Genomic DNA, 15,374 nt, shown 5'->3' with positions numbered 1-15,374 from the left:
GAGATATTTAAACCCCCCCCCCCCCCAAAAAAAAAAAAAAAAAAGAAAGAAAAAAAAAAGTGAGGGAATTCTCTTGCGTCAACAGAAAATCAAGTAGAGCTTTCACAAGGACAAAATACGAAGCGAGCATCCCAAAAAATTTCCTGTGGGAAAATGTTAAAAAATTCGAAAAGCTAAAATTCACGAATCTCATTCCCCCATCAAAAAATTGAATGGTCCATTCCCTACCTGAGGGATAACTATTTTCCAAAAACAAAGGGCATTTTTTCATATCCTCCACCTCCCTGCCTAAATAAAACAATGAAAGTCCCAACATGACAGCTCTTCACAATTAATATAAATTTTTCAGAGAAATGTGAACTCTTTGCCCTCTAAAAATATGCAAAATGTATAAAGCCGAGTGCGCTACCCCCTGACAATGACTTTTGAAGCCACTAGTGTTTGAAACCTTGCCTACAGAAGGTTGTGGAGGGGTGGGGGTAGTGGATATTAGGAGAAATGCCCCTAAAGCAACAGAAATTATATCTTTTCATTGTATTTATAATCTTGCTTGTTTCTGGGCCACTTGCCCAACTTAGTTGTAGTAATTGATGGGAAGTATCTGAATTGCTGAATAGTTGGCATATACTGATAGAAAACATTTTTTAAAGTCACCATGTGAATGTCATTGTTTCTAATGGCATGAGTCACCTTAGGTACTTTTGGGCCAGGTACATATCCAATTGGTTGCCACTCTTTCCCACCAGTAGCTTGAACCAGTTCAGCTTGCACCACTATGGCATTTTCGTCGCGTTTGTTGGCTGGTTCGAAGTGTAAGCGGACAGCAGGGCGTTCATTTTTTAACGCCAATTTATAAATCGGGTGGAAGAAGTGATCCGTCAAATTGCCGTGGTATCTGCGTTTCGAGTTGTCTGGGTAAACTGTTTTGTTCTATTTTAAATCAAAGGCTTCTCGAGTATTTCAACACCGATCATATATTACACAAGTCACAGATCGGCTTCATGCCTAACAATCGAACAGCAGACCATGTTTTCAAACTCCGAACTTTGATAGACAAGTACGTCCATAATCACAATGGCAAAATTTATGCTTGCTTTGTCGATTTTAGAAAAGCTTTCGACTCAGTCTGGCATAATGGGCTTTTAAGTAAGTTATTGCAAATTAATTTAGGGGGATCCTTCTACAATTTAATTAAAAGCCTTTATTCTAAGTCTTCTTGTTCGATAAAAATTGATCAGTATCAGACACGACCCTTTCAATATATGAGAGGTGTACGACAAGGTTGCGTTTTAAGTCCACTACCTTTCAACCTTTATATTAACGATTTACCGTTCTCATTTGAAAATATTCTGTCTGATCCTTTTGTCCTACCAAACGGTACAAAATTAAACGCTCTACTATATGCCGACGATTTAATCATTTATCGCGTTCCAAAACAGGTTTGCAAAACTGTCTTAACACATTAGACACATACTGCAACACGTGGATGTTGAGCGTAAATCCCAAAAAAACCAAGATAATGGTTTTTCAAAAACGTGCGAAAAAATGTACTGAACATGTATTTTACATAGGAAATCAAACAATTGATGTTGTACAAGATTACACTTATTTAGGAACCAAAATATATTCTACAGGAAATTTTAAAATCTCACTTGATCACCTAAAAGAGAAAGGACTTCATGCACTTTTTAGTTTGAGACGACACACAAATTTTAGTACATTGAAACCTTCTCTTGCCTGTAAAATCTTTGATGCAATGATATCTCCAATTCTGCTCTATAATAGTGAAATTTAAGGTGGTTATGTAAAATCTGATTTTAAGGCCTGGGATGGTTCACAAATTGAAAGAACACATCTACAGTTTTGTAAACGCTATCTTGAAGTCAGTAATAAGGCTTCTAATGTTGCATGTAGAGCTGAGCTTGGTCGATTTCCTCTCCTTATCACCATTAATCAAAGAATCCTCAACTATTTGATATATCTCCAAGAAAAGCAACCGGATTCTTTTGTTAGACAGTCTTTTTTAATTTCATTAGAACTTCACACCGCTGGTAAAAATAGTTTTTAGTCTAATCTTATGAAGATATCCGAATATTTTAATTTTGGTAATTTTAATCCTGATTTAGTAGACACCGCAAAAGTGACAATGTTTCTGCAGTTAATGAAACAGAAATATATTTCGTATTGGCAGCATACTCTACAGCATTCTCAAAAACTAGAATTTTATAGATCTTTTAAGAACGAATATGCTACCTCCAACTATCTAGAGTTAACTAGGAGAGTTTCTGGTAGGAGAACATTAGCTAAATTACGTATTAGCAATCATAAGTAAATGATCGAACTAGGCAGATATAACAATACGCCCAGACATAATAGGCTCTGCCCGGTCTGTGATTGCAATAAAACCGAAGATGAAATTCATTTTCTCTTTTATTGTTCCAAATATGCAACAATAAGAGATAACTTTTACAAGACAATACCGCCCATCATCTTAAATGTCAGCCAACTACCAGTGCCTGACTTGATTTTAGAATTAATGAATTCTCCCGATCATTTTGTGACCATACAATTGATTAAATTTATATCATCTTGTTTTGATTTACGTAACAAAATACTATCAATGTAATTAATTTTATATGAATCATTTTTGTTTTTTACTATATATTATTATTTTATTATTTTATTATTATTATTACTAAATAAGTTTACGCTTTTGCAATATTGTAACAAATTTACAGTCATGCAAATAAAGCTTGTTGTTGTTGTTGTTGTTGTTACAAAAGCTCTTAAGTGTTGTTGAAAGTGAGGATGGTAACTACTACCCTTTAATCTCGTAACTTCTGTGAATAAATCCAAATCTTTACTTTTCTCAGAACACCCAGAGAGGGGGGCAAAGGGTCGATACCCCCTTTGCTACCCTCCCCAGAGGCTCCTCCATTTTCATTTGCTTCAGAAGCCTTTTCCAGATCGTTCTCCTCTTCTACGTCCTCTCCTTCTTCAGATTCACTGCTGATGTCACTGTCTAAATCACAGCTTTCCATAAGCTCGGTGATCGTGATCGTGTCTTCTTTTTGTGTCGTAGTTATGATAACATTGCCGACACGTGGGAATTCGGTGCAGTTACATGTCACCTCTTTAAATGCTAGTCTTGGCATTTCGACCAAGTCGTCGGCAGTTTTTTCGACCGGCCTCACAACACATCCGGCTGCTGCCATTCCTGCGATGATTTCAAAGTCCCAGATAACGGCAATTCGTGCTTCGTCTCCGTCTTCTGTTTCTTCAGCAGCAACCTTCGACACAAATATGGAAAGTTCGAACGTGAGAAATGTTTCCATCGATGCTTACATATCGCCAATAACAAACATCGCAGCAGCAAACCGCTCGGCGTTAGGACTAGATAACTAAAGCAGTGTCTTACCTCAAATATTGCGCTTGATTTTACTTCTAAGCAGCAAGGAGATTTAATGTATTTCAGCTTTGCAAGAACAACTTCGCTGTCGGGAAACACGACAACTCTTCGCTCGGACAAGTCAGTCATGAAAGAAATGTGTCCGTAAATGCATTTTAGCTGTAAAATGGGAAAGCTCTTTACGCTCAGTTCACATCTTGCGTTTAAATCAAGACAGTGAATCATAAGAAGGCTATTTTTACGGAAGATCTCGACATCGCACGGAGCTTTCACTACGGCGTCCATCTCGAACTGAACTGAACACGTGACCTCTAACGGTTGATAATATAGTTTAACTGCAATGCATGACGGGAATTATGCAAATTCCTCCTTTGCTTCGCCAGAGACTGTGTCAGCTTTACTATGAAAAAGCTGAATGTTGGTTTCAGAGAGACCTTCTGTATTGTAAAGTCTATGCTTCTTGCATTATTTTGATCGAGCGCTCTGTCTTTTTAGCTCGATGTTTAGGATTTTTTACCTCCCTTGTTCGTTGCGTTACGTTGGCACCACATGATTCAAATATAGATTTGAAATTTTTCACGCGCAAGTCTGTTGACTATTTTGCGTTTTGTATATGCCAGTATATGGTTCAGTTCAGGGAAGACCATGGTTTCGATCCTCCATGTGGATCTCATCAGTTGCCGGTATTTGGTTTTCTTTAGTTGCTAGCGCAACTTGTTCATATGTGAGAATGTTAGACATTCTGCGGCTTGGCACAAACTGTTGGTGGTGTTAACCCTTCAGGGGCGAATCGAAAATGTCTGGTTTCTATTGGCTAACACAGTTAGCCAATGGCGTTGTGTTCTTTTCGATCCTCTTGTGTTTGAAGCTTGAGTGTGTTTCTTCGACGGCATATTTTTAGCTTTTTTGAGCACTCTATGTTTTTTTTTTTTTCAGTTTTTACGCCTAACGGTTTAATTTTTGACCGTTCTGAAGGCTAACGGTTAACCCTATTAAGACTTTCACACACGACAAACACATTACTTAGGAACAACATCTGAACATCAGCCCTCCCCTCTAAAATGTTGATAGCTTTAACTACTACTGTTCCCATTAACAAAGCAAAAACAAGGAAGTGAAACACAGTTGTACCTGCACACATCACGGGAATTCGGCCAGAAAAAGAGCGTTCAAGTTTTTCCCGACGCAGGCTAGACAGACTTAAGACGGCGAAAACATCGCTTACCGACTTGAATTAAAACCACAATTAAAACGTGGCTCCTTGACCTATCTCGTATGCGTATGCGTATGTCGATTCTGTATGTATTTACGATGGTTTCTTGATGTTTATGAGTTTGTAGCCTTGGCCCTATTCTCTGCATAACTAGAGGGGCTTAACCCACATATCCAAACAAATTAGTTTCAGTTATCCAAAGCAGCGAAATATTTTCCACAACAAACAAACACGCAGTTGCGTGATCACGCATTTCTCGTGCTAAAAAAAGGTTCGCTTACTGAAATAGCTTCCGCTCATATGTACGTGTTGATTTTCTATTGTTTGCGCTTCAGGGATCATCTGACAGGTCAGGGGTGCTCCTCGTAAATATAAGGAGATTTGGTTCATGAAAATGATATTTCGGGAATTTCCTTGTCAGTGATAGAGTAACTAGACCAACATGGCGGATAATTCAGCATTCATCGCCAAAATGGCAAGGCTTCTTGCCTTGGTTCATATCCTTATTGGCTCCCTACTCTTCAGTTTTGGTGTCGCCGAACGTGCCATGGAGTTCTTTTGGACGTGTGACATATGTTTTGGGATTTGGATCGGAATATGGGCAAGTATTGTTAAATGTGTGCGTTGTGAGAACATTTTGACGCCATAGCGCTCGATATAGTACATGGCATGACTAAAACTTCTTCGCGATCAAACGTATTAGCCATTTAGAGCACCTATTTCAGATGGAGACGATTTTTAAGGCACATTGCTAATTTTTTCGTCCTACCCGGGTATTATCTTCGGCTACACAAGTAGGCTCGCTTGAATGCTCGCCGATCAAATCGGGAGCCTGCTCGCAGGCTACAGGTAGGCCAGTTCCAACCATTAGTTTACCTGATCGCCTCCTCGGCAGATCGAGGGACGAAGAAAAAGACTGCCAACTCAGGCACCGTCTCTGGAACCAGAATAATACTTGCGATTTGTTCGGTGATCATCGTGAGAGTGTGACTGTAAATGGAACCTTCATCCATTGTCTCAATTGTCGTGAACATGTCGCATTTTACAATCACGAGAGAAAACATTTTCTTAAGCGTCGATTCTTTAATTGCGGCAAGGTCCTAGCGAGCACAATTTAACACAAAATTATGAATGTTCGATTATAAATTACAAACATTGACTACATATCTATGCTTTTTTATACAATCAGGTATAACTCCAAAAAAATGTTGTCTACAGCTGGTGTCGTTTTAGCTTCAGTCTAGACTGCGCGAACACTTCCTTTCTTTCCTATTGTTCGCCGAGCGGACAGCGAAAAACAAAAATCGATGGGAATTTTCCTGTATGTGTTTGTTGTTTTTTCTTTCTCTCTTTTAGGCGTGTATTGCTAGACAAACTTTTAAATAAAAGAGGAACGTCTTGTAGTTTTACAGTTCCCGTCCAAAATATAGAACAGTAGTGATGATGGGTCGATCATTTGATACTGAATTCCTGTATTGTCGTGCGTGATTTAATCAGCTGCCCTTTTTTAGAGGTCAATTGACTTCCTGTGTTAGAGCAAAACGTTTAGATGTCACTCTGGGATTAAAAGAGCAAAGACAGAACTTAAGGATCTCCATATATGTGACTTCATTGGCCTGTCGTTAAACGTTTGAAACATTTTATAGTTTTTTTTTTTATTTGGTATACGTCTATTACTATGTAACTTAACCTGACACTTTTTAACCACACGCTCGTTCCATCTTGTGACACCAGTGTCTCAGCCTTTCAGTTTCTATCAAAGCTGTAACGGATGCAATGACATACTCCTAATTACAATAACGTTGTCATATTAAAAAGAAAGATTGAAATAAAGCTCGATAGGAATTAATTAGCTTAATTATTATAGCTGGTACCATTTAGAGGAAACTCACTAGTTTTTATATGCGCAATAAACAATATGTTAGAATTAATATAAATTGTTTTTATTTTGTATATCACTTATAGTTAATCGTTTTTTGTCCTTTTTCATTTTTGCTCTTTATTATGCCAACAGATTTGCAATTGCGAATAAACGGATCAGTGCCCTTCACTTTTAGATGCAATATCATGCATGGAATTAGTTTTATGCATGCTTATTAAGGCCGGACACTATAAAGCTTTATATTCTGTTGCAGATGTGCATCACAGGAGGTGTAGGTATTCCTGGAACTAGTAGAGATAAGATCGCAACCCAGGGCGCTCTAGTGAGTTCAGATTAAGTGTTCATTAATGATTTCAAAGTGTCCGTTGTCCATCTTAGAAAGGTGTCCGTCTTATAAGGAGTTTGGTTGCAGTAAAATGACTGAAAAACGGCAGGGAGCATCACCAGGTGTCCGTCTTATAGAGGTGTCTGCTATGAGCGAGTTGACTGCAGCATACATAAATTCTATTAAATTAAAAACATAACAACACTCGGAAGTGCCAATTATGTGCATGCAGTTTTTCACCAATATGTCGAGCAACTCCTATGCTTTTTATTCACTTAGTTTTAAATTAATTGATACCTCGATAGGGTAGGGGTGTTAGGTCCCGTAACGTAGCCTAGATCCTTAACTAGTGTAATTTCATTTGCCATTGATATTTAACCTTTACAAGAATACTACCTACCTTGACAGATCAAATCATAATAAAGCCAAACAAGTAATTAAAGCTACTTGTTTATGTTGTTGAGACTTTGGCACAGGAGTGACAGTTAGTTACAAAACCTTTGTCATTATCGAACAGGGGCGAATATCTTATTGTGCGAAATATGATTTTCGTGGTTCCTTGTGCAACTCACCGCAATTGTTCAGAACAGGGTCCTAAAGGGGAATGGTGGAGGGGGGGGGGGGGGGGGAAATCCCCTCACCCAGCACAAATGTTGGCCAAATTACATAATCCAATACCCAGGGCTATTGTTTTCCCTTTGCTTTTACATTCCAGTTTCAGTACTATTGTCGTTGTTGTTGTTTGTGTGTGAGATTCCCAGTCCCAGTGACCCAAATTCCATTTTCTTAATGATAATGTGCCCAGATCCCAGTTCCAACTTTACCCCTTCAGACCCCTCTCAAAAGATCTGTCTGTTTTTGTTGTTGTTGTTGCTGTTTTTCATTTACTATATTTTTTCTTTTGTCTCGTTTAAACGTCAAGGCTGGCGTTTTCATGGTTTTCTCCATTGCATCAAGTGTCCTAGGTGTAATTATCGTCACCTTCTACAGTATGGCCATTGGGGATAAAGTAGGTCATTTTGGGGACAACGAATATGATGCTCGCATGGCTATCTGTGCAGTCATATTGACACTCGGTATTGCTGAGTTCATCATCGGAATCTGGGCAGCTGTGTGCTGCTGTTTGATGAAACCTTACGCATGCTGTGTTGTAACTCCTCCGCCTGAGGTAAGAGTAATGATACAATGTATATAAATGGGACCAGCCACAAAATGTATATAAAACAGTCATCAACCCGCCCACCTACTTATCCATCCACTCTAACACCAGCCCACCCACCCAACCACTTATCGTCCCACCTGCTATCTACCAACCTACCTACGTAGCTAGCTAGCTAGCTAGCTTCCTACCTACCTACCTGTCTACCTACGTAGCTAGCTAGATACCTATCTTCCTTTCTATCCAATTACCTACCTACCTACCTACCTACCTACCTACCTACCTACCTACCTACCTACTGTACCTACCTACCTACCTACCTACCTACCTACCTACCTACCTACCTACCTACCTACCTACCTACCTACCCCACCACCACCACCTAATACCTACCTACCTACCTACCTACCTACCAACTTACTTACCTTTTCACCTAACTACCTATTACAAACGTTTTATTCCTACTGTAAATTGCAGGGACAATGGCAGGCATATCCTTTGAACCACACAAGTTCCAATTGTGAATTTCCTTCGGCTGGTTATGTCATGGTGCAAGGACCTGGTGGAGTTCCCAAGTTATTTCCAGTAGAACCAGGTAGTAATGTCATTGCAGTCCAAGCGTCAGTGGCTCACGGAGGACAGCTCCCGATGATCCTGGCGCCCACCTTTGCGGCGGTAGGTGGTGTGCCTCAACCTGGCTTTGTCCCCATGGTAGTTCCAGTGCAAGCAGACGGCTGTGCTTTTATAGTGCAGCCGTCCATATCACAGCCACAGTGAACTTGGCCAGATATTTTTTCCTTGTTGAAAGGACAGGTATAGTTGTTGCTGAGTCTGGAAATCAAATTTTAAGCATCACCCTCCATCATCAAGACGTTTAAAGAAAATGGTTACAAACACTGCTTGTGAAATACTGGTGAAAAGAAACCATGATTTAGATGAATGCGAAATAAATCAGCCTTTTTCTCACTCTTTGGCGCACTATGTAAGAATTAAATGATAAAATAATTGAGAAATGTTGCTTTGAACATTGAACACAGAGTATTAAAGCAAGACTGTTACTTTTATTTGAGATCTGAAGACTAATAAAATTGTACCATTTTGTTATGTTATCAGTAATAGTCCTACTAGACTTATGTCATATTCAACTGGATAATAATTATTAAATATTTTTTTAATCTCATTGTATCATTGCACGTAAAAAAGGTTTTACCTCCACTCCTCCCCTTTCTTTAATCAGAGCAAGAAATCCTCTTGCGCCCGATTAGGTGCCTATAAGTATACAAATTAAACCTTGGACTTACAAGGATTTTCGAAATTTTGAAAAAAAAAAAATACTCTACAGTGCTGAAATTATCAATAGCTGTTCATCCATCCTTTGCAGAGATTTTGATAAGTCAACCATGTGTCCATGATATTTGACGTTGTCATTGCATCATCATAACTACTTTTAACAGAATAGCACAATTTGTATATTTCAACATTCCACAAGCATTCTGGCTTGATTTTGCGTCAATTTCCATTATTCTATGACTTTCTAAGATGGTAGATCCAAAATTGCGGCTCTAATGACGTGACGCGGAGTCATATGAAGGCACAGTCAATTAAAATTATGTCATCTTGCAGAGTAAGCTACGGGCTTTCTTTGCAGTGGAAAATAATTTCGCTGCGCCTTATGTCATCTTGTAGAGTAAGCTACGGGCCTTCTTTGAAGTGTAAAATAATTTCGCTGCGCCTTAAGCCATCTTGCAGAGTAAGCTACAGGCTTTCTTTGCAGTGCAAAATAATTTCGCTGCGCCTCAACCCTATTCAGACCGGGCTTTTTTGGGCCTTCTCTGACCTGGGATGGGGCTTCGAACCCCCTCCCCGTAACTTCCAAAATATTAAAGAAATCACCATGAAGCTTATAGGAAGTATAGTATATCCAAACATCATTCTTTTGGTACACGTCACGTGGGATGATGACGTCACACCACGTGATAATTGCATCATGATGTCAAAACAGCGGCCATCCTGGATCCGCCATCTTGGATTTCAATTTTTCAAAAATACCAGAAACCACCCAAAATTACTGCAAAGTACACAAAATCAATAACACTGTGCTTAAAAACCATAAAAAGGTAAAAAAACCCATTGTACTTAAGTTAATTTTCATTAATAGAAACACGAAAATTACAAATTTGGAACAATATCTCTATCAAAATGCCGTTGCCATGGTGATGTCAAGTTCCTGACACAACATCCTATCCTACCAAATTATTTCCAAATAATTTTTAGTTAAACTCACAAAGTTTGGCAGGCTTTGGTTGAATCTTGAAAAAGTTATAAGCATTGAAAGTCAGCGCGGGCCTCAAAAGCCCCCCCCGGTCTGAATATGGTTAATAGAACTAAAACGCCAGGGAGTGGTTCTATCCCTCGCCCCCCCCCCCCTGTTTGTACGATGGTGGGGGTATGAATTTGCTTTTACATCCTGTTTTAACCCTATTCAGACCGGGGGGGGGGGGGCTTTTGAGGCCCGCGCTGACTTTGAACTTTTATAACTTTTTAAGATTTTACCAAACGCTACCACACTTTCTGAGTTTTCCTAAAATTTATCTGGCAACAAATTGGTAGGGTTGGATGATGTGTCAGGAACTTGACATCACCATGGCAACGGCATTTTGACAGGCATGTTTTCCCAAATTGTAATTTTGCGTGTTTCTGTTAATAAAAATCAACTTAAACGGCATTATTTTTACATTTTTACGGGTTTAAAGTACATTTTTATTCATTTTGAGTACTTTGCAATGATTTTGGGTGGTTTTCTGGCATTTTGGAAAAATTTTGAAATCCAAGATGGCGGATCCAAGATGACGGCTGTTTTGACATCATGATGTAATTGTCACGTGATGTGACGTCACAATCCCACGTGACGTATACCAAAAGAAAGAGTTTCGGACGTACAATACATCCTATAAGTTTAATGGTGATTGCTTACATATTCTGGAAGTTACATAGGGGGGGCTTCCGAAGCCCCCCCCCGGTCTGAGAAGGTCCAAAAAAGCCCGGTCTGAATAGGGTTAATTACTCGTTTATAACACAGGTTATAACACAGCACCACATCGGTGGGATGCAAGCGCTCTCATCACTGCGCCATCCCTGCTCCCCCAGTTGGCCAGGGTTTTAATGTGTACGGTATACATTGGGATTTTAAATTGGGCATACAGTATTATACGCTAAAATTGGGAATTTTATGGATATAAATTAAAGTATACTGGATTTTTGCATGATTTTGAGCGGAAATTTTGGGCATATCGAGTACATGTTTTTAAGGTATGTTGGCAACCACTTACCTCTCATGGATGACTCTTTCGTCTGGCCATTGGATTCTGGGTTTATGTTTGGGTAGGGACCTTGTGTTATGTTCCGCTAGACACTTACAGTACTTGTGTATTTTTTGACACACTGATAAATATGCATAAATGAATAACTTTAATTTCCACACCCCCCCCCCCCCCGCCCTCCCTCCAAAAAAAAAAAAAGCCGAGCGAGAGTTATCGGCAACGATGAAGTAGCATTCCCATACGTATACTGCTAGCTAGACAAGAAGGGGACAGAAGTCCGTGTTTACCTTGTTTTCCTTTTAAAAAAACAGACATGCAGTCTTTATAAAATCAGTAAACGTCCTTTGCGCTGCTTTTTAAGGCTCAGTGGTTTGCTACGAAACAGTTGATTCTTGTCAAAAAAAGCACAAAGGATACTTAAGAATGGTGATAATATTTAATTTTATTGGCAGTAAGGAAATAAAATATTTTTTCGAAGGAATATTGATCGCGCTCGGGTTGCGAATGGCAATACGCACGCGCAAATAAACAATATTCCTCCAAAACCAGCTTAAAATAAACATGTAATCAGTCAAAGCGTCATTTGACACTGCATGAATTCGAGGGAATTAAATCATCTGCCCTTTCCATGACAAGGTCAAACAACTTCCTGTGCCAGTGCTCTGCATTTTAAAAGAACAAAGAGTGATTGAAATTCACGTCTTCCCTTCATGTGATTTGATTATCCACCCGTATAGCTTTTGAAACATTTTCTTGATACATATGTCGTTATGCGTATACCTATGTTTTGCCTAAAAACGAAAAAAAAAAAAAAACAATAAAAAGAAACTTATTAAAACTTTGGCATTAAAAACAACGTCAACTGTCCGTTGCAGTGAAACTATACCACAGGAAGCTTTCAAGTTATTACAAGTGATTACGGATTTGCGTTCCCCTACTTTAATATATGACGTGCAGGTTCACTGAGGGGCTTTGCAAACTGACATTTACACTTTAAAATTGTCGGAAAACATAAATCGATCTAAAATTATAAAACTGTAAAGCAAATCACAATAAAGCATAAAGAGCGTCCCCCCCCCCCCAAAAAAAAAAAAGAAAAACAACAACAGCAGCTTTGCCTTTGATATGTAATATCATGCATATGGGGTTTATGGATATTAAGCAAAAAACTATCACGTTTTATATTATGTTGCAGATGTGTATCACAGGAGGTCTGGGTGTTCCTGGTACTAGCAGAGATAAAACTGCAACCCAGAGTGCACTTGTAAGTTCAGAAATTTCCAAGTCTTTGCCCCACGCTGAATTTTACATCTTGCTCATTTTACTACCATCTTTGTTTATTTATCAAGTTTGATTTACCCATGCAAATACTTGTAAAGCTACTTCTTTATGTTGTTGAGATCTGCACGCAGGCGTGGCATTTACCGAAAATACCCTTGGCGTTATCGAAAAGGGACGGAAGTGTATCCCTGTAAAATTTCCTGTTCCTCGTGCAACTTTTAAGAAGGTGCTTAGTTATTGAGGATGTATTTTTTATTCACTATTTTTTTCTCCTTTTGCTATTTTCAAACGTTTAGGCTGGCGTGTTTATGGGTTTCTCCATTACATCCGCTGTTCTCGGTGGCATAATTGTCACCTTTTACAGTATGGCCTTTGGTGGTGAAATAGGCTATTCTGGGGAAAACGGATATGATGCTCGCATGGCTATCTGTGCAGTCATATTGACCCTCGGTATTGCTGAGTTCATCATAGGAATCTGGGCAGCTGTGTGCTGCTGTTTGATGAAACCTTGCACGTGCTGCGAACTGACTACACCACCTGAGGTAAGAGTGATTTTGATCTTTTTGTTTGTTTGTGGTACCTACCTACCTACCTATAGCTACCTACCTACCTACCTACCTACCTACCTACCTACCTACCTACCTACCTACCTACCTACCTACCTACCTACCTACCTACCTACCTACCTACCTACCTACCTACCTACCTACCTACCTACCTACCTACCTACCTACATTGTGGTTATACCGTCGATTGCATCTACCCGTGAACTCACGCGCTAAAAACATGTTTTCACGTTACGTCAAACGTCTGCGTTTCAGGTGTCAAACTTTGAAGTTTGTACAACACAGTTGGTATCTTTTTATCTAGTTGTCGAAATGTTTTCAATGAGAATGGACGAAATTTCAAACCAGGAGTTCCCTAGACATAGAAACTTTTGTCCGTAATTACTGGAAAGAGATGACCATTCGATAAAACAAAACCAACTTTATCGTATTTTGGGCGCGAAGACCTGCGAAAGTTTGCGTAATGGTCTGCCAAACTTCAAATGTTTGATGACGAATCATGCAACGTTTGTTACCCACTCAGATCATGTTTTTTTTCATGACGTGTCCACACTTAGATGCAACTGACGGTATTGTTTGCAAAGGTAGAAACATTTTGTTCCTGCTTTAAATTCTAGGAACAATTAGCGGTACATCCTTCCAACCACTCCTGCTCCAACTATGAATTTAGTTCGGCTGGATATGTCATGGTGCAAGGACCTGATGGAGTTCCAACGTTGGTTCCAGTCCAACCAGGTAGTAGCATCATTGCAGTCCAAGCGTCAGTGGCTTACGGAGGACAGCCCCCGATGATCCTGGTGCCCACCTCTGCTGCGGTAGGTGGTCTGTCTCGACCTGGCTTTGTCCCCATGGCAGTTCCAGTGCAAGTGGACGGTTGTGCTTTTACAGTGCAGCCTTCCATATCAGAGCCACAGTGAACCTGGCCAGATATATATTTCTTCCATGTTGAATGGACAGGTATAGTTGTTGCTAAGTCTGGAAATCAACTTTTAAGCATCACCCTTCATCGTCAAGATGTTTAGAGAAAATGGCTACAAAATCTGTTTGTGTAAAAAGAAAAAGACATGTTTTACATGAGTGTAAAATAATTCGGCATTTTTTTTTTTTCTCGCTATTAGGCACAGCATGTCAGAATATAATGAAACGATAATTTAGAAATTAAACACAAGGTATTAAATGCTAGATTGCTATTTTCATTTGAGATCTGAAGACTTAGACGGTAGAGGTATTGTACGAGAAGAAACGTTCCACTTGCACTCCACCTTCCCTCTTTTTTTTTTTTTTTCCAAGAAGGCTTCTCTCGACCAAATGAGTTCCTATAAATTCATCAATGAAACTTGTTGTAATTACTCGTTAATAACTCAGGTAGGAAGGTTTTTCCTCACTTGAATTCACAAAGTGTTTTAGTTTAAAAACTGTCAATCACTGCATGTTGGTCTGTGCCGTTTAAATAACCTTAACAAATATATGTTTTTTTCCTTAGATTTCAAACACGACGTATATTCAGACGCTTTGTGGAGACTTATACCAAACGCAAGATAACTAGCTAGGTTTAGTAGAGTGTGATCGTTTTACGACACATAGTATGTAGTTATACAAGCACATCGTTATAACAATGAAACTTAATTAAGAACAATGAAGACAAGGCAAGATTTCCAGTTTATAGCTAAAGACGCATAAAATACCGTGAATAACCCTTGCTTCTCAAGGAGGGGATTAAGGTGCGGGTTGGGGGGGGGGGGTGTGGTTATTTCACTTTTAAAACTCTTTTTCAGGAGGAAGAACTACCTCATATATAGCCTAGTAACCCTGGGTCCTGGGTTCTGAGAACGGGAGAGGAGGGATGGGGTATTACCAGTATTTACGGTATTTGTTATCCATTTTCAATTGTACTCCGTAAAAGGTTTAGGTTCCTTATTTGATTTATTTGTAAGACTAGCATTCATCAGAGATCAATTATTAAGAAAATATAGAAGCTTTTAACTCTTCATGTACCAAATAAAGTTATAGCCTTTAAATAGTTTAATAGACTTAGAAATGAATTTTTGCTAATTTGGCCTAACATGTCATAAGGGTATATTGTGGGATAACGCCTTCGGAAGTTGATGTCATCTTAGCTGTAGAGAACAAAGACTGTTTATTTTTCAGACAGAACTTAAGTAAAACCTAAAGGTAACTTCAACCTTATAGATGAAGAATTAAATCGTGTTAAGATTAAA

General features: G+C 39.1%; 2 protein-coding genes across 3 annotated transcripts; both read left to right on the top strand.

The window, feature by feature from the left end:
- The first annotated feature begins 4,998 nt into the window (after positions 1–4,998).
- Positions 4,999–9,073, top strand: LOC144665361 (uncharacterized). Of its 2 annotated transcripts, XM_078526602.1 has the most exons (4): positions 4,999–5,223; positions 6,758–6,826; positions 7,752–7,997; positions 8,466–9,073. In XM_078526602.1, exons 1-4 carry the CDS (start codon positions 5,065–5,067, stop codon positions 8,763–8,765), a joined length of 774 nt encoding a protein of 257 aa, XP_078382728.1. In that variant the 5' UTR covers positions 4,999–5,064; the 3' UTR covers positions 8,766–9,073. The 2 variants fall into 2 exon arrangements, with proteins under 2 accessions (XP_078382728.1, XP_078382729.1); XM_078526603.1 differs by lacking the exon at positions 4,999–5,223 and having other exon boundaries at positions 6,772–6,968.
- A 3,406-nt stretch (positions 9,074–12,479) lies between these two features.
- On the top strand, positions 12,480–15,374 carry LOC144665383 (uncharacterized). The gene is made up of 5 exons (XM_078526626.1): positions 12,480–12,572; positions 12,886–13,131; positions 13,773–14,112; positions 14,639–14,882; positions 14,934–15,374. Exons 1-3 carry the CDS (start codon positions 12,495–12,497, stop codon positions 14,070–14,072), a joined length of 624 nt encoding a protein of 207 aa, XP_078382752.1. The 5' UTR covers positions 12,480–12,494; the 3' UTR covers positions 14,073–14,112; positions 14,639–14,882; positions 14,934–15,374.

Source organism: Oculina patagonica, chromosome 9, assembly GCF_052425735.1.
Source record: "Oculina patagonica isolate OP01 chromosome 9, crgOcupat, whole genome shotgun sequence".
Lineage (NCBI taxonomy): Eukaryota > Metazoa > Cnidaria > Anthozoa > Scleractinia > Oculinidae > Oculina > Oculina patagonica.
The sequence above is the reverse complement of the archived record's forward strand: the minus strand, read 5'-3'. Positions and strand labels throughout refer to the sequence as shown.